The 26,674-nt window shown below is 43.5% G+C and overlaps 1 protein-coding gene across 1 annotated transcript in view; it reads right to left on the reverse strand.

Annotated features, from left to right (window-relative positions):
* Positions 1 to 6,262: 6,262 nt before the first annotated feature.
* Positions 6,263 to 26,674, reverse strand: part of slc12a2 (solute carrier family 12 member 2) — a 65,051-nt gene continuing 44,639 nt past the window's right edge. The window contains exons 14-27 of the mRNA XM_036528959.1: positions 25,829 to 25,984; positions 24,124 to 24,223; positions 22,752 to 22,863; positions 21,613 to 21,753; positions 21,079 to 21,185; positions 20,240 to 20,319; positions 19,185 to 19,328; positions 17,614 to 17,661; positions 16,592 to 16,714; positions 15,726 to 15,837; positions 14,097 to 14,183; positions 13,026 to 13,161; positions 11,895 to 11,962; positions 6,263 to 9,971 (exon numbers count right to left, since the gene is read on the reverse strand). Of these exons, the coding sequence (XP_036384852.1) occupies positions 9,836 to 9,971; positions 11,895 to 11,962; positions 13,026 to 13,161; positions 14,097 to 14,183; positions 15,726 to 15,837; positions 16,592 to 16,714; positions 17,614 to 17,661; positions 19,185 to 19,328; positions 20,240 to 20,319; positions 21,079 to 21,185; positions 21,613 to 21,753; positions 22,752 to 22,863; positions 24,124 to 24,223; positions 25,829 to 25,984 (1,550 nt within the window). The 3' untranslated portion in view covers positions 6,263 to 9,835. The remainder of the gene's footprint in view (positions 9,972 to 11,894; positions 11,963 to 13,025; positions 13,162 to 14,096; positions 14,184 to 15,725; positions 15,838 to 16,591; positions 16,715 to 17,613; positions 17,662 to 19,184; positions 19,329 to 20,239; positions 20,320 to 21,078; positions 21,186 to 21,612; positions 21,754 to 22,751; positions 22,864 to 24,123; positions 24,224 to 25,828; positions 25,985 to 26,674) is intronic.

Consider the following 26,674-nt stretch of genomic DNA (forward strand, 5'->3'; position numbering starts at 1 on the left):
CTTTCAAAGAACTGATCATAATGTGTTTAGCAAAACTGAAACTAATGAAGTTTGCTGTCAGAGTTTTCCCACTAGTTTGTAATACCTTGTTCTTATTATCAAATCTTTTCTGTGTGCTTTCCAGCAGTGTGTTTATATATGTCTTCTGTAGTATAATATCTTTACTGTCAGAACTGTGTGAATACCCTTATTCCTAGTACTGTGCTTAACACCACCATCATCACCTCAACCTGCCAATTTTATAACACCTGGCAGCTGTAAGCAAAACTATCCAGAATTGTCCAAGCATTCAGAATAGTTTCACAATGTTTAAAAGTAAAGTGCAATGGCTAGTTTTTGTTTTTATGTTTTTTTTTCTTAAGAATATGCTAATACACATGCATCACTGTAGTTATGCAACAATTTTTAAAGCTTTACAGTTTTATATGGAGTAACTGTGTGTATGGTGAACGCTTTGTAGTTATTGTTATAATTTCATAGGAAAGAATGTGTTTTGTAATGAACTTTGACCCTCGCAAGAGGGAATCGAATAACTGGTGCTTTCCAATAATGATACTGTAATATGGAAAATGTGTACGCAAATCTGTTGTTTGCAGTGGTCCAAAGACTGCACTATCAGTGTCCTATACAGCAATACCAAAAAGAGATTTCCACTGTTTTTACCTGTAAACATTTTTACATCTTAACATTTTGTTATAGTAGTTTATATAGATCTGTGTATTGTCAACAAAAGCTTAATTACTGTAAGTCTTTTTATTGAAGTGTGACAGACATCGTGCGTTTTCTTTGAGGTGAAATACATTTGTACAGTAAAGAAAACTTGATTGACATCTTATTTGGGATTTTTAGTAGCCAGAGAAATGATTGGCAAGAACTTCACTTGTAACCTATAATCACATCAAGAATTCAGGTAGAAACAAATGTGTTGAAATGCAATAGCCTGCATGCGAACAGTGTATTTAATTATTATCAGCAATCAGATGTTGATGTTATTGCCATATATATGGGGGGCAGCAGTGTAGCATAATGGGAAGGAGCAGGGCTCAATACCAAAAGGTTGCTGTTCGAATCCCTGCTGGGGCACTGCTGCTGTACTCTTGGGCAAGGTACATAACCCACAATTGCCTTAGCAAATATCAAGCTTTATAAATGGATAACGTGCAAACTGTAACCAATGTAAGTCACTTTGGATAAGAGCATCTGCTAAATGCTAATAATGTAATACACCAAAAAACTGTAAATTCAAGCCCTGCTTTTTCAAAGCTTGCTCTCTCGTTTCACCCCTAACTTTGGAAGCACAGCTTGTGTACATTAAGGCCCCCTCTCCGTGACATTCTCTGCACTCATGTAGGAGTGCTTAAGCACAGCCAATGCAATCCTTCAGTACATTCGTATGCAGCCAATGGCTACAGGCATAGCATAGGGGAACACAACGAATAGAGGACAGGCATTTCCCACTTGTGATGTCTTGGACTGTGCAAGCCTTGCTTCATAAATCTTAACCCAGAATAAATTGATGCGGTGTAATGGATTAGAGTTTAGTCTGAGCATACATTTTTTTTTGAGATTCATCATGGACTCAAACTAAATACTCATTCACCACACCACATCAAATCAACACATACCTTTTGACGAGCAGTAGCCCAGGGAAGGATGGATGGCCGCAGACGGGTTCTTCAAACAACATTGCCGCACCCCTCCTGTCTCCGTGGCGGGGTCAGGGACACATGCCACGGCAAAGTGTGAGATCACTTGGGCGCTGGTCACCCCACTGCTGTTCAAACAGTAAATCCATCAGTGTCAGCTTCTTTCTTTCTTAGAGAGGGGAGGAGGCAGACAGAGCAGGCGGAGTGAACAGTCACTGCTCTGTCCAAAGGGGCAGCTCCCATTCCTCATCGTGTCAGCCACGCAGATTCACTGATGCCTTCATGCTGTGGATCGTCTGGTCTGGCAGGTGCAATAAAGGGGACGACCCATCAACATGAAAGATCTGTAAAGATGAAGATCTGCGAATCCCCACAGAATTTTAGTGCAGCATGACACTCTCAGTCAATGCCAGTGTACTATGAGCAAAGCCTTATGAGTGTAGTATCTGAAACTCATGATCTTTGACAGACCGTGAGTATATATATGATACTTTTTAAGGTTCTAATCAGACTAAGAAAGGTAGCTAATGAACCAACTGCAGCCCAGAACTGATGTGCCGACACTACAGTTTGATTATGATAAATGGGATTAATGATCGTACACACTGAATAACAGACAGGTGTATACTGTACCTGGGTAATGTTTCTATTGCAACATGTATACTTTAACCATGGTATGATTAATTAATTTCATATAAACTGGTCAAAATGCAAGAACTAAAAGTGAAATAAAAAGACCTTGATTCAAGAGAAGTACAGATCTATGACCAAAACTTGGGACAAAGTGTCTCAACAAAAGTGTTCAAAAAGCTTTCAGATGGTGTTGAACGGCACAGAGCCACTAATTTTTTGGGGAGACAGTTTCTGTGCCATCTCCTTCATCTCCTTGGTTCATTTCATGCAAAGCCTTGCAGCTGGTGCCCGTTTGGCCCAACGTGAGAAAGTATGCTTTCCTCTGCCTTTTCTACTCCTTTTTATCCCCAGGATGAAAGAAATTGATGGCAAAATCCCAAATTGCAATTTCTCAATGACTGAAATGAATGAAATAATTTCATATCAACCAGTGGTTCTCAGAACGTCATTCAGCATCCTAAATATTTTGGTCCAAAATTGTTGTACACAATGTCCAGACACAAGGGGGCACTATTTACCAAGATAATAAACAGCAATAAAGTAGTCTTTCATGGCTTTCCATGATGAAATATACTAATTTTACATGCATCAAGCCAAAAATATGTATACAAGTTATTTTTGTGTGGCATATATCCATTGTTGGTAAATATGATATGCAGTACTATGTGATTTTCCAGTAAGAATCATAGAAGACCTTTTTCTGTTGAGAAATGTGACACCACCATATAAAAAAAATAAATTGCACCTAGAGAAATAGTGTGCTGCCTGATATATGAATATATTTGCATAAAACATAAATATGCATCAGCAATTAAATATGTAAAGACAAAAAGTCTTCACATTTTTCCAACATTATGAGCAATATAACAAACATTCTAACAGAGTTACTTCTTGTTTGAATGAGGAAGCATAATTCTGAACAAGACAAATGCCTCTCATTCTCATTAAGGCAATACACAATGAGGTATGAGGTATGAATCCATCTATCCATCTATAACCTTTGTGTGTGTGTGTGTATGTGTGTATATATATATATATATATATATATATATGTACATATGTACATATGTAGAGTGTATACAGGGAGAGAGAGAGCAAAAGAGAGAGGGAGATGGAGAGATACAGATTTATATGCCATCCTCTGAATTGATACCAGTGAGGATTTTGGCACAGCAAAAGACAGTAGTACAGATAGACAGTACAGATTTTTGTGAACATTTCAGCAGTGTGTTTATTTTCCCCTGTCCAACCTGGATTGCTGTGTATTTAATGCCAGCCTTTACCTTGAAATCACAGCATCCTTGTTTCATATACCATAAGTAGGTGGTCAATTCCTTTTCAATTCAGAAGGCATAAGTCACGCAACGTAAACTGTGCCCAGGCTTGCACCAAAGAACAATGAGCACAGCAAAAGCATGACTGCCAGCAGAGAGCCCTCGCCAACTGCCGACCGCTCAATGGCGAGATTACACTCCATCTTGTCATGCAAGCAAAGCTGCCACTAATTATCCGAATTAGCGCATGAAACAAAGCCGCGCCTCTCGCCGAGCTGGGGGGGGGTTAGCACGCTGGGGAAATTACACTCACAATGCTTGCATGGCACCGGGCATCTAAGCGCTCTCTCTAGTGTCAGCCAGATGAATGTTTACCGTGCTGGCTTATCATTGAAGTCAAGCCCTGCTCTGACTTCCTCACCCACTGGACAGACATTTCCAACCATGGAAGTCAGAGGAGGCTTAGAATGTAACTAAACCCAAAAAAAATCTGCCCCTGCTCTTGAAACAATCCGCCAACCCCTGCAATTCTAACATGAACATACTAATACAGCAAATTGTGAAAACACGCGTTGTGTAAATTGCGAATCGAATGCCGGGCGGAGTAGATGGCAATCTCTGCGGGAAACTAATAAGAAGCGCCTGCTATCAATGTTCTTGAAATTGGATGAGATAGAATTGAGGTTAGACAGATGGTTTGAGAGCAGAGGGAGCCAGCAGTCCTTTGATTGTCTCGGAGTTGAGGGTTGTTACAGCGAGGTCAGCTGAGGTGGTTGTACTGTGTTGTTGGTGCTCTGGGAGCGTGTGGTGAGAAGCAGGTGTGGTCAGGCATGTAAAGCCCAGGACAGAACCGAGCAGCTGCCTCACTTGATGATACTCAAACTCACAGTATGAAAAACCTTGCTTTTTCTACAAACTATGCTGAGCTTCAGAAGGTACTTGCCATTCAAGGATTTTAATTAATTTAACTGTAATTCTCACCAAACTAAGGAGAGATATTGGGCTATAATTCTTTGTGAATTCCAAAATCTTCTGTATCCCTTTTTTCATGTTATATGGTTGGAGATATATTTTACCTCGTCCTTTAGACCCATCTTAACCTGCTTAACCTGGTTAAAGAGTATGTTTGGTTCAAGGAACCTTTGGTTGAAGGACTTTCAAAGTGAGATATGTGCCACATACCAGTTTTCCTGACTCCAAGTACATTGAAATAGAGCTTCCTTTATTTAGGGAAAATATGATAACCCATTTTGCTATAATCAGACAATCAAATGAAATGTTTAACTAAACAAACTACACTAGACTATCCTACCAAAAATCACAGGACATAGGAAGTTAATTCTTATTATTTTCTCCCTTTATACAGCACTATTTTTAGAATTTTGGATACATTATACTTGTCTCACAGCGGCAACTGTACTCAGGCACCAATACTCACAGCAGGCTGACCATGACCATGTTTTTCACCATGCAGGTCTCCAAAGTGAGCAAAGCGACGACGGGGGGGGGGGGGGGGGGTGGGTGCGTCTTCACTGACATCATCCAAGAAACCTGCAGGCGCCCGATGAGTCACAGGTTTAGATAAGCACTGAGATGAGCAGTATACATACACGCTGACACACCCACCCTTCTTCCCTCAAAGGAACGAAGCCAGTTGTCGAGACAGTGGACTACAGTGGTTATCGTTGGATGATAACATGGCTGGAACCAAACCTAAGCTGTAGAGCTCAGCAAGTTCTCAAAGCGAGCACCTTATCCACTGAGCTTCTCCAGAGCTCCCAGAAAATATGTCTTTATCGCAAGAAGTTAATAGCTTGTTAGCCTGTCTTTGCCTTTAATGATTGCTTCAACACGTCATGAAAAACTGCCTACTAATTCATGGTGGAAAGCTGGTGGTATTATGCTACACGCCTCTGTCAAGCATTAGTAAGCTCCTCTATTGCCTCAGTGCTGCATTCCAGTTCATCCCAAAGATGCTGGGGATGAGTTCTGAGCTGGCCGCTGCAATGTTCCGATCTTATTCTCTTTATGGGTAATCCCAACCATTATCCTGCAAACAGATGTGGGTGTTTTACTATTGAGTAAGGCTCCCAAGGTTGCCGGTTCGATTCCTCACTGGGGCACTGCCGTTGTACTCTTGGCCAAGTTACTTAACCTAAAAATTGCTTCAGTAAATACCCAGCTGTATAAATGGATAATATGTAACACTGTAACCTTTGCAAGTTGCTCTGGAGTGTCTGCTAAATGACAGCAATGTAAGTGATATTTAAATGTGGGGTACAAAATAGGCATAATAATTATAAAAAGGCTTTCATAATGAACAAACCACTAATTTATTTCATTTGATTTTTATTTATTGCAATAAAGATGTACAAAGTATCGGTAACCTTAAATGTTAAAATGTTAGAAAAAAGCATATCTGTGACAGTTAACAGTACAGTATATCAAAACATTACCGTTTCAACCAGCTAGGTAGATTAGATCTACCCCAGTGGGAGAGAGGAAAAGAATACTTTTTAACCATTTTTCAACACAGCTTTCATCAAAGGCATATAAAAGATAGAAATGTACAGAAAGACTGAAAAAGAAATTAAAAGACAAAATTTAAGAGATCAAAACATAAAATCAACATGCAATTTAACTTAAAACCAAAATTAAAAATAACAGGAGAAAAATCTAAACTAAAAATAAATATTTTTCTTTCTCCGTTATTAATTTGCCATTAATATTCCACTCCCTTAATTTATCTCGTTAGACAACTAGTTATTTACAGGTTAGTTAAGAATAACAGTGTGAACTAGGGTCGGCTTTATGCGTATGAACATTGCTTTGATTTTTCATTCGTTTTCATGGTTCACGACTTACAGAGAAGGAAAGAGAGAACTTTGGCTACAGACAAGTGAACGGGTGGAAAACACAGAGGTATGAAATGGAATGAGAATAAACACGACCGACAGGTGACTCGCCTTGGATAGAACACAGCCTCAGAAACGGATGAATAAAACGCTAGAGGATGCTACAGGAGTAATAATTCGTCACACCTCACCAGCTATGTGAATCTATACATCGATGTGTGTCTATATATATATCAATGAATAACACGCACACGCACACACAAACACACAGTATTTGGTTGTGACATAAATATCAATAGCAAGTTATGTGACATCTTCAAAAGGTAAAACCCTCTCCCTCCAATTTATATTTTCTCAAAAAAACTAAGAACACGGATGGTCGTGCTCTTGGTCAATTCAAAACTGTTGGGGAGGCTGGGCGCTGTACAGGGGTAAACAGGTGAGATCTTTGACAAGTAGATTGCAAATCAGTACCATCTGGAACTGTAGAATTCCCCCACCCATTTCAAAAAGGTAATTACATGCTTTGCACATACTTCAAAGTTATCTTTTATACATTGGTATATATATATATATATATAGATCAATTCAAAAACGTTCATAATCGCATGGTGTATTTATATTGAAAATGAACACAGATTGGTGGGATGCAGTCATGTGGGTGTTTATATTGAACATAACCTGAAATACAGACCAAGCCTCAACTGATATTTCCACAAGGGTTTTGGGGGATCAGAAATGAGACCCTTCCCCCAACTTACCACCCCCCCCAAAAAAGCAGCTTGAAATATATGGTGAGAAAACAGCACAGCAGAACCCCTGAAGCCACGAGAAGATAATAAAAAAATAATTCACGAGGACGCTGTACCCCAGCATTGGCTCCACTTCGTTTTAGTGTATCACGTTTACATTCAATTTGACCTTCCCATGTGCCAAACACTACATTCACGCTAGACGATTCTAATGCTTGTGGGATTAGATCAAAAGGGAGAGGAAGTAGTCTTTTACAAACTCTGTGACGACGAAACAAACAGTTTGCTGTGTAAGGCGTGAGCAATAATGGAGAAAAAAAAAAAAAAAAAAAGAGACCCCTGTTTGACCAGGAAGTATGAGGCAGTCTGAAGAACACTCCTCACTTTTGGATGTTTGTGGGGTGGGGGGGTCTGGCAGTGCTGCAACAGAAGCCTGATTAGTTGACCCCACCAATGTGGGTCCTTTTGAACCTCCCCACCCCCCATAATGAGCTCCAAGATGGTACAAGCCACGGAGCTCTGGCAGGTTATTGAGACAGCATGGTGTCCGAAGGACACCCTTATCTGGACCCTGTTCCTTCACGCTTGGGATGGCCAAATTCACACATGTCAAAAACTGAAACAGAAATCTGGTATTCTGGACTTAAAGCTGAGACCATCAGTTCGGGAAACTGAAACCTTTTAGGATTTCTCAGAAAGGTGGCCCCCCCTATATCACAAACGCTCACTACGAAACCACATCTGCATAGAGGTATCAACCTGATTCAAGGAGGCCCCTTAAAATGCATGTAACATTCGTACTATACTTCAATTGGGAAATGGATCCTCCCCCTCCAGACGATTGTACCTACAAATGAACAGCATGACACTTTATACAAATACAGGCTATGCAAAAAAAGAAAAAAAAAAGGTATGGCGTTAAAATCACATCTGAGAACCAAATGCATGTAAGAACGGGCTGGGAGCTTTCCCATGGTGAAACGGTAGTCCACCAGAGGGGAGGGGGTGGGGGGAGGAGGGGACAAAGGAGTTGCCATTAATCCCACACCACCTAGCGGTCTCTGGAGAAGCGCGACCGCTATCTGAGAGGTCGGTTCACGAGAGCAGGCCCCTTGCCGTTTGGGCCAGTCGTGCAGAGAGAGACCCCGGATGAACCCTCTCACAGCAACAGCGTGAGATTCACACGCAGGCGCTCACCAGCTGACAGCTTTCCGCCAGTCGGGCCGAGAGCGCAACTCGCGACATCACTCCAGAACTTTCTACGTGACGGGAGGGGCGGAAAAAGCACTCCTGAAACTGAGGGTGGTGGGACTGGAAGATGGAATATATTTATGCATTTTTAAAATATCTACTATAGATCGACGTTACATTCTCTATATGCACCTACCCTTCTATCTACAATATAACTATATTTCCCCATTCATTAATCAGTCAGCCAGTATGGCTTAAGAGGAATCATAAAAAAGTAATAAAATACAACAATCATTACTCTAATTAAGGCAAAAGTCCTATTCTTATGTAGGATTACATCGGTTCCTTTGTAGGGTTACACCAGCCAGGGTTCAGAAATAATTTTCTTTTCAATTTTTTTTGGTTAAAACACTTGTTGTTTAGCAGCTCTGATGTCCCTTCCATTCCAAGACTACAGTCCTTTCATGCATGAATGAGTCTAAATGTGTCCCCCTGGTTAATCAGATGCAGTCTTTATCTGGCAGAGGGTGATCTGGACTTATGCTCATATCTGCATGTTTTGTACACAGAGATAGATATGAAAGCAAACTTTTACCATCACCAATGCAATGTGCAGTTTCATATAACTGCATGAATATGAGCAGATCGCCGAGGCTCTGGTGATTGCAGAGGGAACCGCTTTAAGGAACAAATTTCATTCATTTATAGTTTAAAGGAAGACTCAAAATGGAGGACAAAAATCAATTGAAATTTTGAGGAAAAAAAAACACCAGAACACCAGCTTTTTATGCAAATGAGTGGAATACCTTGCTATTTAAGTCCACTTGCATAAACCCCCCCCAATAAAACCAGAATTTTTAACATTTAAAACCCAGTAACAAAAATAATCATATCCATCCATATATGCTGTCATACGATTAATCAGGGCAGAGAAGTTTAATTAAATTTGATTCACATGGAAGGCACATCCTTAAGGCTATAAAAGGTGTTGCAAAGCATTCTGCATGGTTTCACCCAACAGAGGAAAAGGAAAACTGGTGATTATTGCTGCTTCAATGAGCAAAATTATTGATAGCTTAATAATGACAACAATAATAATAATAATAATAATATGAATTGCATGCTTGGGTGTGTTTAAGCAAAAAAACAAAGAAATTTGTTCATTTGTTTCTCTTTTTTTCCCGATCTGTTTCGAGACCAGAGGGAGTGTTGACATACTGAAGTCACTACAAGGGTACAAGAAGGCCCCCCCTTCCCCTCCAAAACAGCTTCAGCCTCCATTTTGCAGGAGTTGGGTAGACGTCACCAGACGTTGCGAGACGATGGATGGTGGTCGCCGGCGGCGCGGCCGGTTTTCGCTAGCATTACTATTACGGGTATCATTATTAAGATCATCACTATCAGTTGCTCGTTTTTTTTTAACCCTTCTTTTCGCTTAGATGGCAATGGGTTTGTGTCGAGGCCCCCCGCGAGGCGGCGGGAGTTTAAGAGTAGAAGGTGAGGACACTCTGGTGGTTGCCACGCACCAGGAGGATCGGGGGCAGGTCCTTGGACAGGGACTCCAGCCAGGCCATGTAGAGCGCGCTGGACACCGCACCTTTCCTCGCCAGGGGCATACTCCTGCGAGACAGAGAGGCAGAGGGTCAGACAGAGATTACATTACTTTACAGACATTTAGCAGACGCTCTTGTCACTTACAATGTTATCCATTTTTACAGCTGGATATTTACTGAGGAAACTGGGGGTTAAGTACCCTTGCCCAAGGGTACAACAGCAATGGTCCAGCGAGGAATCGAACCGGCAACCTTTTGGTCACGAGCCCTGCTTCTTAACCACTATGCTACACTGCCGCCTGATCACACACTTACTCTCAGATCACGCACTCACTCTCAAAAGATATACAGGTGTTGCCTGTTAAAGTGATCCACAAGGTCAATTTTTTTTTTCTTTAAGCAAAATTCTGTTACCCAAGACATAAATCACAATATTTATAGGTATATGTGCCAGGACTTTAGAAAACAGGAAATTAGCATTGGTTATCTTCTGAAATATGACAACAAGACAACTGCACGTAGCTTGACAGTGAAACACACACTTGTGCAAAAAACGTGTGTCGTGCACAGATCAGCTGAGATGCATTAATGTTCATATTTCACTTGGAGCCGGTGCTGTAATCGCCGGCGCTCCAACTCTTTCTGTGCTCAGCATGCTGCACAGAGGTCTTCACCTCTCCTGCATGATTTAACTTAAATGGCTACTTAGCTTTTTACTTCTCCCCCTTCTACCTTTCTAATGATCTTCAACTCCGTATCTATGGTCATTTCATCTTTTGACTAAAATGGACAATTTCATTCATGCTGGAAGAATGGCATTTGGAATTGTTGAAAAATTTTAAAAGGAGAAATAAGCCAGGAAGCATTTATTTAAAAATTTCTTCTTTTAAAAATGAAATAAACCAAACTGAGTAATAAAGTTTTAAACACTGCTAAGCACTTTTTAATCATTTCATTTAGCACTACTCTAAAGGAGCTTAATTTTCCCAGACTTCATTAGCAGCTACACCTCTACTGTATTATCCTCAGGTTAAGGGATTATAAATGCTCCCGTTACATCATTAAAACTCTGTACAAAGACAGTTATGATCAGCACAGCACTAAACAAAATTAAAGTGTGCAAAGGGCTCACAATACAAAATATAACATAACAATCATGCTAGGTTTCACCCACAAGCCACTAGCTCCTGTGTGGCTGAACAAGTGTGCTGACAATGACTTGATAATAGCAGAGCATCAAAAAGAATTTTAATAATCATTTGTTACACTTTAAACTGACACATGGAGAACTTAACCCACAGTTAGTCATTTTGAGAGGGGAAACTAATGCAGTAACAATTCATGTTTGAAAAGTATTCACGGAGCGTCAGCCGAAATGGAGTGGATCAAGTGACCATTGTAACAATGGTTTTTCAAAAAAAAAAAAAAAAAAAAAAACCTCCAGTCCAAATCTGACTCCACAGACTACACAGAGCTGCTCGTCCGAGCACAAAATAAAATGACAAGCGACTGCTTCTGTGGTGATTCTATCATGAATGAAACGGGCTGAGTCACAGCCCGTCGGACAGCGCGGCGGCAAGAGGGGGTAATTAAAAAGGTTAAAACCGGTGTAGAGGCGAGGAGGCCGGCACCACTGTGCCATGTGGCATGGACGGTCTCCGCAGCTGTGCCGAGCATTCGGCTGGCTGCACAAGGTGAGCGCAATATCAGAACTATTCCGGTGCAGACCCTGGGGCCCGCAGTGGACACGCAAGACTGATACTGCAGATCTGTGTAAGTGACGCAGTTGGCCACGTCATGGACAGAAATAGGACTCGCTTTCCACGTTTCCGGGCTGTCGAAGGTCGAAGCATCGGCGCTAAGGATTTGAGGGAAATGTGTATGCGGTGTGTAGGAACAGGCACTCAAATGCACGCGCGTGCACTCGTTTGGAAAAAGGGTATGTTTTCTTTTACAGGTCTCCTGAAGGCGCCTAGAATGTTATACGTACATGACAATGAGGTTGGCTGTGCTTGAGTGCTCCTTCAGCAGTTCGTTCAGTCTTATCTGCCGATTCGTCTGGAAGCAAAACAAAAAACAAAGCAAGTTAAGCAGAGGGCTTCAGTGTTATGTTACAAAGCCTCCAGGATAACGAGCAGGATGGGAGGGACATCGAGTGGCTGGTTCTTTTTTCCTCTCCTCAGAGTGGCCTGTCTCTCCACTCAGGTCTCCTTCAGCTTAACCAGTACTTTCAAAGGGGGGGGATTTGTTATAGTGTTTGGAATCCTGTAGCATATTGCCTGTGTTCTACAGGAGGAAAGGGGTAGCTGGCGCTCACGGCAGTCTCCCGGTGGCCAACTGCTGTCAGTCTGTGAAATCACTCACGAGACCACACGGCAATGTCAAGGGAAAGTGAAGCATTTTGAACAACTGACCAAACTGGGGATGGAAAAGCTGATTTGGCTGGCGCTTTAAGGTTAATGGAAAAACAGTGGAGAAACCCTCAGAGCCTATTCAAGACCTGTAACCTCCCAGTATACCCTCCGGAGGTCCGACACAGCATATGGCCTTGGTTTTGTTTGTGGACATTTGGGTATATTACTGTATCAAAATTTCTGTGCTGGAACAGCCACAGGAACGATAAGCAGGCCTCCTCTACCAGTCCTGAGGATTGTGAGTGTGTGCTTATGTGTATGTGTGCACGCACAGATGTGTGTGGGTGTTTGTGTGGGTGCGTGTGCATATGTGTCTGTTTGTGTGTGTGTGAGAGAGTATGTGTGCATGTGTGTATGTATGCATGTGTACTGTGCGTATGTGTGCACGCACAGGTGTGTGTGTGTGTGTGTGTGTGTGTGTGTGTGTGTGTGTGTGTGTGTGTGTGTGTGTGTGTGTGTGTGTGTACGTGTTTCTGTGTGTGCGCGTGCATGCACAGATGTGCGTTTGTGTGGGTACGTGTGCATATGTGTGTGTGTGCGTGTGTGTATGGGTCTCTGTCTCTCTCTCGCTCTCTCTGTTTATGTATGTGTGAGTGTGTGTGCGTATGTGTCTGTCTCTCTCTGTACATGTGTGTGTGTGCATGTGTATATCAGTGTGTCTTCCCCGTATGGAGATAAGACAGAGACTGCAGGCTCTCCGGACCGACCTTGGCCCTATACAGCTCCAGCTCGTTATCAGTGATCCTCCAGGGCTCCTCCGCCTTCAGCTTCTCCGCCGCCTCTTGCTCCATGTCATCCTCCTTCAGCCTGTACGGCTCGATCATCTCGTCAAAGGCTACCATGCTGGGGGAAGAGGAACCAAGGCTGTCAGTCACTCTTCACCACCTCTTTGGATGAAAGCAACCTGTTCATATCTATATTAGATACAATATAGTTATAACATTGTTTTTACATCTATAGATTTATAGTTGATACATTCATATTTCCATCTCTAGTAATGTCCATTGTATATCCATGGGCTAGCAGTGCATTTGTGCCTATGACACAATTTGTCTATATATCAATATATTCATGTGTCAATGTAATGATGTTTTTGTCATTAGAGCAATATGAGAGACCTGACCATTAATTCTGAATTTCTCACCTCAACTCCTTTGGTTGTTTTGTAATTATGCATATGGGCATTACTGTGAATGTAGCTTGAACAATGCTATTTTTACATCTATACATTTATAGTTTATATATATATATATATATATTCATATTTCCATCTCTAGTTATGTCCATCGTATATTCATGGACTAGCAATGCTCTTGTGCCCACTACACATATATTAATGCATTCATGTGTCACCCTAATGACATGTTTATCATGACAGCAATATGAGAAGCCCTGACCATTAATTCTGAATTCCACACCACAGCACCTTTTGTTGTTTTGTGATTACGAATGTGGGCATTTGCTGTGAATGTGACTTGAACATAATTACAGATGCACTACAGCGGTGGGCTGCATTTCTGAAGGAGAGATAAAAAGGCTGCCGGAAAATTCCGCCGGACGGAGTGTTTTCGTTCCAGTGTCCTGCAATTAAGTGCTTGACCACATGTGCCTCATCAACAACCGTGCAGTGAGTGGGTAGCAGAGGTCTCTCCTGCAGTGCGGTCTACAGCAGGGAGACTGAGAGCTTCACCGTCCGTATTTGCGGATAAAAGATAAAAGCTTTCTCTTAAGCAGATCAATATTTGCAGACTTCTGTTTACTTTCAAGGCAAATCTTACCCCTCTTTCTTTGGCTTGGTGTTGATGTCCCCAAGGACATTGATGTCTGAAAAGTCTATCCTGAACTTGCTGAGCAGGGTAGCCATTCTGTACAGGAAGAAGACAATAAAAGTATTAGCGTGACCGAAATCATACTGAGGATTTATGCCTCTGGCTGTGTGATCAACATGTTAAATATGACAGATAACAGTTTTTCCCGACCAGGTGGAGATGGCGCAGGAGATGTCAGCAAACGACTCAAGGAAGATTTCAGGTAAGGAACTGAATTTCCTTTTCTAGAGACATGACAGGTGTGTGGCACCTTGGGTATGCTCTAAAGTCCCTGTCTTCAGCCTTCTGATGAATCACTGAATATTTTATTCAACCCATCCTCATGAAAGTTCTTCCATCAAACTTGAAGCAGAAGTATAATGGGTAGCAGATGAGTTTAAATCTGAAAATAAAATTTCAATTTTCGTCACATTAGAGCAGCATGGAAAAAGAAAAAAAAAAAAAAAAAAAAAAAAACCACCATATCCCGTAAACCGTGAAAAAAGGGACCCTGTCGCATTGAGGTGTTCAGAAGGCTCAGTGTGTGGAGGAGGTCTGTGTCGTGCTGTAATGGAGACGCACATGCAGTGTGTGGTTACCGCCCTGTGATAAAAGGCTGTGCTGGCATGGTGCTAATTATATCCTACAAAAGGAACACAGACAGCTGCGGAGGACAATGCGAAACATTTGCGCCGGACAATAGCGCCACATGGGTTTTTCTACAGACAACCCGACAGGTAAATCTTTTACACGAAAAGACAAGCAGAAATGATGTTACGCAACATAAGCTCGCTCCCGTAGTGTCATGTCTCTGTATAACTGCTCCCCTATAGGGCTCCAAACTAAACACAGACAAAAGCATGGGCAACTCCCGCAACATACTGAAAAAATAATGCTCCTTCCTCAAATTAATTATTAATTAATTATTAATTATTAAACTGCTCTGTTCACTACCCTGGCACCGACTTGATTAGCCGACGAGGCGCCAACACTTTTAGACCCCCCCCTCATGCAAAGCATTCTGGGATGATTATCCGGAGACCGATAAATAATAAATGCTCGTTCACAATGACAGCAATTTTGTGGCTAAATATCAGACTGCTGTCTCTACTGTACATTTGAGTTGATTCTGCTAAGATTACACAGGAATCATGGATCAGTGAGAAAAGCGACATTACATAATGCCATCAAGAGGCGATGGTCTTCTGAGTCTAGTCTAATCATTACATTTACATTACATTGTCACTTAGAAGATTGTCTTATCCAGAGTGACCTACATAGGCTGCAATTTTAATCATTTATATATAATGTATAAATGTGTTCATTTAAACAGCTGGATATTTACTGAGGCAATGGTGGGTTTAGTAACTTGCCCAAAGGTACAACAGCAGTGCCCCAGCAGGGAATCGAACCGGCAACCTTCCAGTTATGAATCCCGCTCTTTACCACTACACTACAACTGCCACCTTATAAGCTGGCAAACAGACAAAGAAAGAGGGTCTCAGGTACTTTTTCTCACAGCCTGCGGTAACTGAACCGAATGGATGATGTTGGCTTGTGGCGTCTGCACATGTCTGCAATCAGCAGCTGAACACTCACGCTCTGCGGTCGTGGTCGATCCTGTTGATTTTGCCGCCGATGAACACGCGGATCTTGCAGTCCTTCCACTTCTTCTTGTTCGTCAGCAGATAGGGGATCAACAGAGTCAACCCTGTCCGAATCCAAGCAACGGCGTGTCAGTCCAATGAATGAAAGAATTCATTCCTTCATCCGTTCATTAACTGATGACTTTTACTCAATACAGCCATATTCAGTGCAAAGAAAGCCAATTCAGTCAGTAAATCAGTGATTGTGGTGCCACCTTACATGAACAGTCTGCCATAAAGCCTACATAATCCTGTCATAAGCATAACATTATCTGTCATAATCATTTATAATACAGGAGATGACACGATCATGCAGCATGCGGGGGTCATATGATACACACATGGAGACACATGGAAGCCTTCCACAGCGATTCACATTAATCAACCGAAACACTACACTGGCCAACGTGCATGCTGTCATTATGAACAACTGAACATATGTTAAGCTACACTTTAGTTTAAAAAAAAAAAAAGGGGGGGGGGTGGTGGGTCACAGCAAAGACGGTTAATCGTTAAATGTTGTACACTTGGCTTTTGCCAGAATGCACAAGTTATCTTGTGGTAGGGCTTGAATAGTGTTATGCTCACACTCACTGGTCTGGGAGTGTTGTCAGCCTGGTCTGACACTGTTGCTCATTTAAACTGAATGGTTATGTCCTATTGTGATGGAAGTCGCTCTGGATAACAGCGTCTGCTAAACGCATGTAATGTAATGTAAATTTTGGGCGGGTGTGGGAAAAGAGGAGAACCCTGGCTCTACAGTACCAGCTGCAGCGGCGACTGTGCCTGCGAAACCAGGTGAGATCAGGCATCACATACCGCCGTCGTCGAACAGCCACCACACATCCACGGTCCCTTTCCCCTGCTTCTTCTGGAACTGCTGACTGGCCTCCAGCAGCCTCTGGTCAGCCATGTTCAGCGGAACGGTGGGGCTCTTTTTATCTGTATGACGCACACGTGCACACACACACACACACACACACACACACACACACACACACACAAAAACACTTTATAACAACACTGCAAAGGGAGGATTCATCACCGCTCGGAAAACAAAAGAAAACCGAAGAACTTTTCCCCTTTATGAATTTAGAGTCTAATAAGTTAACAGCCGTGAATATAAACACGCCACTAAAATGTACACGCAGTGCATACAGATATGATCTGAAAGCCTCTCTCTCTCTCACTCAGTCTTTCTCTCTAGTACAATGGAAAAATCCCGGATGTGGGTTTTCTGGAATGTAAACTGTGAAGTGTTCCCCTGTTCACTTCCCACACATCTCACTGTATTGTCTCAGTCTGGCACGACTGTACCTGAAATGCCAAGCCTAAAGTAAACGCAAAAAAAAAAAAAAAAAAGAATGGACTTAAATTTCAGAAGAATCAGAAAGAAGTCCCAGTAAACAAGAAAACAAACAAAGCCAGAAAAAAAAAAATCACACTGCTATCTTTGTAAAACTACTTGTGTGTTTTTTCCCCAGGTATCTCACATTAAGATCAAACAGAAAAAGAGTGGAAAAAGTGCCTCCTTCTAATGAGCCACGGAAAGAGCAGATAAGGTTCCAGAGAAGGCACAGGTCAGAGCGCAGGACAGCAGAACGGGAGAGATCCCAGCGCTTTGACGGAGCACACGTAGACACACAGGCACGGTCAAAGCTTCAGAGACTGCGCCGGGGGGGGGTGGGGTTGGGGGCAGGGGAAGCCAGAGGGGGTTAGTGCGAGGCGAGAGGAAAGAAAGAGGAGGAAAAAAACAAAACAGAAAGGGGGTTACTTCCTGATTCAGGCCAGGCAAGGAGCGCCTAGATGGAAAAGGGTACACAAAAAGGTGGGGTGCCTGCCTTTTTTCAACAGGGGCTGCGTGGGGGCCTTGACGTCGTCGTCATCATCTGGATAATGTTTTGGGGGGGGGGGGGGGGGTGTTTGGGGAGGGAAAAAAAAAAAAGTGAGTTAATAGTGATGGCTGTGGTGATGAAAAACACATGCGTCAACAGTGACTTACAATGAAAGGCTTGTTCTGTGACCGTTATATTAGCGAGAAGCCAAAATGGACACAGTGTTCCAAATGGAAATAAAACCTCAAAAACAAAACCCAAGAACCCCCCTCCCCCCCAACCCTCCCACTCCCCTCTCCCCCCTCAACCCCTCAACCCCTCAACCCCCAGAGGTGGTCCTGGGAACCCTTTCCCCTAATCAACAGAACAGGTTCAGGTTACACCACAAGCAGGTGGGAGAAAGTTTCCAGTCTGTGTGACCGGTTTAAAGGGTTTCCAGAATTAGGGTATTCAGTTTGGGAGCTTCCCAAAAAGCCCACGATGGAACCCCCTGCTAAGCAAGAATTCCAAAACACTTAACACTTCGGTTTTAGTCTAATAGCCGATTATAAATCAGCAGCCCACCAACAAATAGCGATTGAGAATTACTACTACAAGTAAAGAGAAACCCTAGCCAGTTTGTGAGCTTTACTTGTATTTCAACAAATAGGTTTTTTTTTTTCATGAAAAGTAGACACGATCTGAGTACAACACGTTTGTGCCTGTAAGAGGCTTGCCAGTAGGGAGTTGATATTAATCTTCAATGGCTGGCAGAGTATCACAGAGGGGAATCATTACAATAGCGCTGAAAACACTAAATATAGATCCACTGGAAACTGCAGATGGACTTCGTTGCAAATTGAGGCCCGAGTCGTGAGAAATATCAGCCCGATCCCGCGGCCCTTCCCGCAAAATGTCAGAGCGACCCCAAGGTTAGGGAGAGGGGTTCTTGTTTGGGAGGAAGTAATTAGACCGAGATTGGGGCTGCTGACGTGAGGCTTAGGAGTAAACAGAACGCAGTGCCGGGACGGGCGACACTCCGCCCCCTCTGATCCCAGCCGGGACATCCCACACTGTGGGAACGTGCTCCCTTGTTTGTTTTCTGGGGGATCAGCGGGGGGGGGGTGCGACCACCCCACAGCACGTTACAGTGGAGACATCTGCAAGGGAGGGGGGGGGACCCAAAGGTCAAGAGGTCACCCACAGGCAACTTCCTTTCAGAGCTGCAAAGGCAGGGGCCTACTGGAAACAATGTTTATGGGAGCCATGAGGCGAGCCTTCGCGGGACATGGAGATGGTGTGAAAATGACCTCTTTCTTCCCCTGCCCCGTCCCTCTCACTGGAGAACGCAGTTCCTGCTCTCCTGAGACTTTAAGCAAAAGAGCCTCTTCAGTAAAATCAAAGTTAAAATTCGCATCTCATCTTTTCAGATATTTTTAAACACCGTAGGGATCCCTCCAACTCCCCTCCCTCCCCAAGTTTTGTGAAATTTATCTCCTTCTCCAAACAGATCTGCTACAGAGGAACCGCCCAGGTAGGGCCATGTGTAAAGGTCATGCTGGTGTGGTGTGAGCATGGCTCGAGGAGTGCTGGGGAACCTTTCTGTATCGCCGGGCTGTTCTGGGCGGTAGTGGCCTTGGAGGACGGCTTGGAGGAGTCGCCATCCGAGTCTTTGCTCATGTCGATGGACACAATGACGTCCTTCATTCCTGAGGTCTTCTCCTGGGATGACAGCAAATCATCTAGGGCGAACCAGCCAAAAAAAAAAAAAAGAAATGCAAAATGAACCAAGCACCACAAGCTGTATAAGTGCAGTGCTACATACAGGAAAATGGGAAGGGAGGAGCTCTCCAAAGACCTAGCGCAAGCTGTAAACAAATTACCTGCAGTAAAAAAAGAGACTATGTATACACAAAACAACCCCATTAATATTTCAATTTGGTTAAACTAAACATAGCCAATCATTTCAATCTTAAAAACATCAAGGTCTTATCTTGGAAGGACCATTTAACCTTTAGAAAGACCAACGTTGTTTCAGAATGAATTCCAAGCTGTATCTAGCAATTAAGTTTAATTCCCCCAGTCAGGCTTTGGAAACGCAAATAACTGTCCTATGTTGGTGCATTAAAAGGAAGGTCAAGGGACTTGGTGGTATATGCACTCGACAGCATGGTCTCTAGCGGTCTAAATCATGATTTGCCATCACCTGCCAATCACTGAAACTGAGGATGCAAACGGAAAAGTCAACCATAAATGACAGAACATGGCCAGCTGGAGTCCTTATAACCGGAACGAACACAAAGAGACTACAGAGCAGAAATCAGCTGTACACAAGTTTGTGTTACATCTTTCGATCAAAAATAGAAAATAAGCACTGGTGCCACTTCTTGTTCTTTAATGCTGTTCAGAAAAATTCTCTTAGTCCTAATACTGAGGAGTTATGAAGTTCATAACTCTACTCTGTTTCTGCTCCTCACAAACAAAAAACATGTTGTTTACAGTTCAAAACCAGCTGTGCTTTTAAATCTGCATGGTAAATTTAGTAAGTGATACATTGAGCACATTTGTGACAAATAAATCAGAAGGGACACTGATGTGGATATGATCACCAAAAAGCCCGGCAGTGAATCTGCAGGTAAAGTGCTGAGTGTACCTTGGCCTTGAATATGTGAAACGTCCAGGCCCTCCTTCAACCTGATGACAACGGCACCATACTGGAAGTCGAACGCATCGCTGCAACGCAAATAAATCACGTCTGTTAGCCTTTCACAGGAAGCAGTCTGACATCGCCCAGACCTGTATACATCACGCTCCATTAAATTTGTTCTTTTCAAGTGGACTAAACGTCCAGAAGGCCTGGAAATTATTTCGCTGGGAACAAACAAACAGGGACATACAAATACCGTGGCAGGAGAAAAAAAAGCTCAGAAATAAAGCTGTTACCGGGGTACGCTGTCACATGTGGCAGCCAAACAGGGATTCTTAAATCTGTCTCAGTGCTGAGCTCATTTTTCTTTTTCCAAAACCCTTTGCCACAGAACATGGCTTATAACTCAAGGGGACTGATTAAGGTACACTCCAACCAGGACCCAAATAAATTCAAATCTGTGCCTATTTTTGTAACGGGCTTGATGTGCTAAAACTGAACAACTGCTAACCTCTTCAAGCTAATACAATAACATTAGGTTGTATCTGTTCTTTTACAGAGAATAGGTTTCTTATTAGGCCCTTCCCGTAACCTCATCTCTTTATCAGAGGGGAAAAAAAACAAAAAGAACTCATGGATCATTGCTACTTTTTTCTTTTTTGGCGGGGGGGGGGGGGGGGGGGGGGGGCTGCATGATGGGTGTTTTGCTCCAAGTGCACTACCAAAGGCATGCCTAATCGTGTTAGCGTCAGACAAATTGAGTATTTCTGAACCAAGCAGAACAAGCAGTCTAATTAGGACCCTTTGTGGAGGGTTTTGATGAGATGGGATTGCGGTGAACTCACTGGATCATGTTGACGTAGGTCTCCACGTCCTTCATGTCACCCTCCCGCCAGTTGTTCTTGAAGCCGATCACCAGCGTGTTGGGCTTGAGGCGACCCAGACCGGAAGCCTGTAATGGGGGGGGGGGGGGGGGGGGGGGACGGTCAAGACCCCCAATATTTCCCGTAATCCTCTCATGTGTGCTACCACCATTCCATTTCCAGTTTCCTTTAGACCTTTACAAACACAGTTGATGGTTTTTTGGCATTAAATGCATATCTCTTAGTCAGCTCCCCTTGGAAGGTTGTTTATTTTGCCAATGTCAGACATTTCCTACTGCTTCCTTCAGAGGCTGTTTTAAACGGTGTAAATAAGCAACTTAATTCAATTCAAGATAAAACAATACTCTGGAACAAAGTTTTGACTCAAAGAGAGATCCAAAGGGAGATTTTTTAATGGATGTTTTTTGGGTGGATTAAAGGGAGACTCAAGCTAAAAAGTGATGACTCTACTTTTTCCAATACATCAACAGCTCCAATATTGGTCTCTGGGCTCACCTGCATTAGGTACTGGGATCCTTGCCTCAGGTCTTCAGCGAACACAGGCGTGTAGAAGGCCTTGGTCTCGTTCCTCAACAGCCAGCGCTGGTAGCGGATCTGGTCGTTTGCGAGCTCCTTGAAGTTCGGCCTGCGGGAAGTCTGGAGAAACATGCACCATGAGAACCGCCGCCTTCACCCCCATCAACCACCGGTGATGTCAGTAAATTGCACCAGTCAGCACACTCGCATCACCCAAGGTCCAATCCCATGGGGCCACGGAGCATCCACACAAACTCCATGCGAATCAATTCATTCTGCCGGTTTTTGGAATCGGACAAACAAACCTCAGTGAACATTTTCAACACGGCAACCTCTCGCAGGGCCACGAGCCCGGGTTCGATCATTCATAATAAGAGCCTTTGTCTCACAAAGTCGCAGCAAGCCAGGAAAATGTACCACTATTAGGAGGGAATGTGTTCAGCGTTGGCTGCGTCACAGCTGTGTTTTATTTTTTTCTGTTCTGTAATGGAATAATGGAAGTCAGGGCCAATGGAAGGCAGGGCGTTCTCCGGCCCGACTCGACTGCTCTCCTCTGGGCCTGCGGACCACGTCGCATCCAGGCAATGTGGATTTGATTACACTGTTTATTAGGCCCTGGCAGGGAGAGAGTGTCCAAAGTGCCTTTTACACCACGGCACAGCAGGGCAACAATTACATCACTACAGTCTCCACACTGTCTTAATGGAGCTCCAATTTTACAGCTCCAGGTACCGTTTAGAACCGAACAAATAATAACGAAATAAACTGGCCAGTTGGTAAGATGTGAGCGCAGACCCCACCGAGACACACAGCACAAAGCAGGAAAGCTGACTACAGCTAAAATGAGAGGGGAAAAATGAAACCACTCTGGCTATTCAATCCCCCACCATCGCAGAAATCTGTTTCAAATAGAGGGGAAAAGAGAATGTAACATTAACGTCTTTGGTGTCTCTGAAACGATGACGTTATCTGGGTAGGAACAAAGGGCTCATGCTGCTATGAGTGGCAGCACAGAAAAAGCAAAGTACCAAACCGTACTCCTGACAGAGGAGAAGCTCACAGCTGCATAAGACCGGGCTGAGGCGGGTTCTGACCCGAACGGGTCTTTCTGGACTCACCGTGCGGACATGCCCACAGATCATCAGGCCCACGTTCTTGGTGAAGGCGTGGACCAGGTTGAGCAGAGCTGGACGGGAGTTGGGGTATCCAGTCATCACCAGGCACTGGGGTCTGTGGGGGGGCAGGGGGAGGACAGGAAAAGAAAGGAAAAAATGCATTAGTTTGATTTGTCCATGGAAACCAGTAAAGGTTCCATCGTTCAATCATTTGTGAAGGCTTTTAGTCATCCCGTGTCTTCCTGTGACCTTGTGAGAAATCCTCTCCTCCGCACTACAAAACAAAAGAGGAGGAAAGTGCCAGAGTAGCATACATCAAAGGAAATATGTTAAGCGCTGGGGGATTAAGGTCTGTCCAAGGCCAGGAATGACACGTTTAATTCTACAGACATTGTCAGATGCTCCCTAATCCCTCCATTATTGCCATGGGAACAGGGCGGTATGTGTGTGCATACATATTATGTGAATGTAAAGGAGCGGCCTTTGCAAAACTGCAATGACGTCAGATGGTTTCTTACTCAATTTGAACAAAAATCTCTGTCCTTTAATTGATTACTCTGGACGTCTGCTCCCGTAAGTGACATCAAGTACAGTATGAAGCACTGGTGTACAAATCTGTCCCCTGCCATTTCCCCATACTGTCTGGAGGACGGTCTGGAGTTTCTGAAAAGGTGACGTGAGGATGAATCTGTAGCAGCTAGCCGAAAAAGATGCTGCACCGGGCCAGCAGCGCCGGCCCTCCCAGGTGTCGCGTTACGCAACCCTCACGGGGACGTCCTGCCACGAAAGATTTCTGCAGCCTGGTTTCACAAACAGCTATTTATTCCTCTCACTCCACTGCTGGCTCACATGCATGTGCCACTACACTCACGTGACGAGGTTCATTGAAGAAGAAAAAAAAAAAATTAAGAAGCCAAATCAAATCCTTTTGATGCAATAAGACAATATGACGCACTGAGACCTTTTAAGTGGGAGAAAGAATGCTGCCGTAACCCACTTAGTATGACTTGATGTGATGAAACCACCATCCATTGAATTAAATGAATCTTAACAATGCACTGAATAGCTCAATTTATATGAGGATGACTCTGCCTGACTGGGACCACTGTTCTCTCATCTCAGGACCCTGTAATTATCAGGGTTGGTGGGAAGCCTTTGTGCAGCACTCTGTGAATAACCAGAGACTGTCCTCTGAAAGAGGGAGTTGACCTTTGAGGTCATAATACCAACGCAGACCCTTAGCCAGGTTTGCGAGAGCCAGGCCCACCTAACCTGGCCACACACGGCATAGTAACCTATGGCAACCTCTATGGCAACTTCTGGCCAACTAGCTCTGGAGCAGAGGCCCATGGAAAACGGAGTTTGCGTGGGTTACCTGAAGTTCTTGATGTGGTCCTCCACCCCACTGAGCTGCAGACTGTGGGTCAAGGCCTGGTGGTAGGTCAACGCTTGCGTGGAGGAGCCCCAGTTCACATCTGCAATGAGGAGGATACCGTCAGACACCCGGCTACAGACTCGTTTGAGTCAGTCAGCTGACCTGAGCTAAAACTGAAATCCCACAGATATATGAAGCTACCTAAAACTGAACCAGGGTAAGGATTTGGGGGGGGGCAGAATCTACAGACACAGCAGTAATATGGGTCTTGTGACTGTCGCTACTTATTCCATCACTTCGGGCTCAGTGTGCTGACATTGTACCCCCTGTGGGTTTTCGTGAAGGAGAGTCTGCTCAATAAGCGACTGACCTCTGACCCCCAAGCCCCTCAGAGTCTCAGAGCCTGCTCAGCCAGGAACAAAAAGGTTCCCTTTCTTGAACCATCACAGCGCTGCTTTAAATACCTTAAGGTTTCCAGCTCAGTCAGGTTGCGTGGGTAAATCAGAGACAAAGTTTCAAGTAAGAGAAAGCCAGTGACTCTGCCATCACCATAGAAACAACCAACTGGCTGAATAAAAATAGCATCTCTAAATGTCTAAGGTAGCACTCTATAGGAGAAGGTAAAATCCCTATTAGACATATTGAACGCTTGAATTGTGCATCATAAAACTAGATTGGATATAGAGGCGATCACAAGGCCATCACAATCCCATTGATTTCTTAATAATCCAAAGACCCAAACAGACACCAATAAAAACGACAAAAAAAACCAACAACACTGAGCGTAGTAATATGAATTCAAAGGGATGACAAACTGTTCTATTGTAGGTTAATAATATTTCATTGTGGACTGCGCCAGCTTTTGTAATGGAGAGTACTGTGGTAATTGACACATTGTTCCGCTGACCGTACTCACACCACTACAGATCCATTCAGTGCACACCTTCCACCACATTACAGAGGGCGCCCCTGTTCGGCTCGTCTGATAAAGGGAGCCCATTGTTATGCAAATCACAGAGGCGCATTACACAGTGGCTGTCATGTTTCGGAGATAAAAGAACATTAAATATCATTATTGGAGCCTGACTCAAACTTGTTTTGAAAAACAGGCTGGTTTTGCTTCAGAGAACAGTTATAATGCAAGCTAAATGGGGGAGCTGTTTTAGCAAAATTTCAAGCACGAGGGCTAGTTCATTCTAATCAAAAAAAAAAAAAGGCGGTTTGTGCTCAAACGAGAATAACAAATTTGAGCAAGCGTGACTTTTTCTTCATCATCCTCCACACACCAGTGGAGCCCTAATGACCAAAACAGAAACAGTTGCTTAAATCTGTTGTTCAAAGTTAAACATGAGTTCTTTCGGCTGTTCGACTGAATTGGGTCATTATTCCCTTGTTTTCTTCTTTGGGATTTCTCACATTTGCAGGTACTGTGCAGCAGACTGTGTGTGTTTACTGCTGACTGGAAAAAAAAATGAATCATAACTTGCCTTCAAAGAACATGTCTAGATTTGTTCTTGATCACGGATAAACAGTCATTCACACAAAACTGCTCCGTCAACCTACTGTAGCTCCAAGACACCCACGGCCCCTGCAGCTAGGATACATTTAAATCCGTCACGGTTCTCGGCCAGAAACCTCCTACAAACGAGGAGGTTTTTGTTTTTTGCTGGATGAGGCATTGGGGTGGATTGCGGACTCGTCTCACCTGGCTTCTTGTAGCTGACGTAGATGTAGAGTGCCATGACGATGACGTTGGTCAGCAGGGCCGCCCACCAGTTGATGACGAACATGACCACACAGCAGAGCACAGCCCCGGCCAGGGACACCCACATGTTGTAGTACTTGAAGCTGGGACGCCACCCTGTGTTATTGGGGGGGGGGATTTTTTTTAGCTGTACCCCTGAAACACACCCTCTCAAAGCATACCCCAATACACTAGGACTTGCTAATCCTGGACTAAGAAGCAATCAGATCTTGGGTCAGCCAATTGGTGGCAATGCCAGAGTCTTTTTTTTAGCAGACAAAGGGACATTGTATCAACCCCTGGCCGACTGCTACTCAGGTCCCAACCCAGGTGTAATCATGCCCCTTTTCTGAAACAGGGAAGAATATGACTCACTTTGTGATTACTGACTGACACAAAAAACACTTTGCCACAGAGCCTTTTGTCCTGGAACTTACTCAAAAATCAGGTTCACTTCACTTCACTTACACTGTAGTCAGCCAATATGTTGAAACTGACCACTTCTTCCAATGTAAATTTGCAGGGAGTAAAACAATGGTGTTAATGAATTTGTCACTGTTAAAAAATGAAATGGGTGCACATTTTTAATTAAAATGTGTTAGCACCAGTTAGATAACAGCACAAAACTGTTACATCCACTGGGGGACATTTGCTTGTGACATACTAAAACTAAAGTAGTGGGGATTTTTAGTGAATTATACCAAATAAAATACAATAAAGATGTACTAGACAATGACCAACTACAAATAATACATGAATTAAAGGGTACATTTGGGGCAAGTCATACCCCATTGGTTATACTGTACT

This window comes from Megalops cyprinoides, chromosome 5, assembly GCF_013368585.1.
Source record: "Megalops cyprinoides isolate fMegCyp1 chromosome 5, fMegCyp1.pri, whole genome shotgun sequence".
In the NCBI taxonomy this organism is placed as follows: domain Eukaryota; kingdom Metazoa; phylum Chordata; class Actinopteri; order Elopiformes; family Megalopidae; genus Megalops; species Megalops cyprinoides.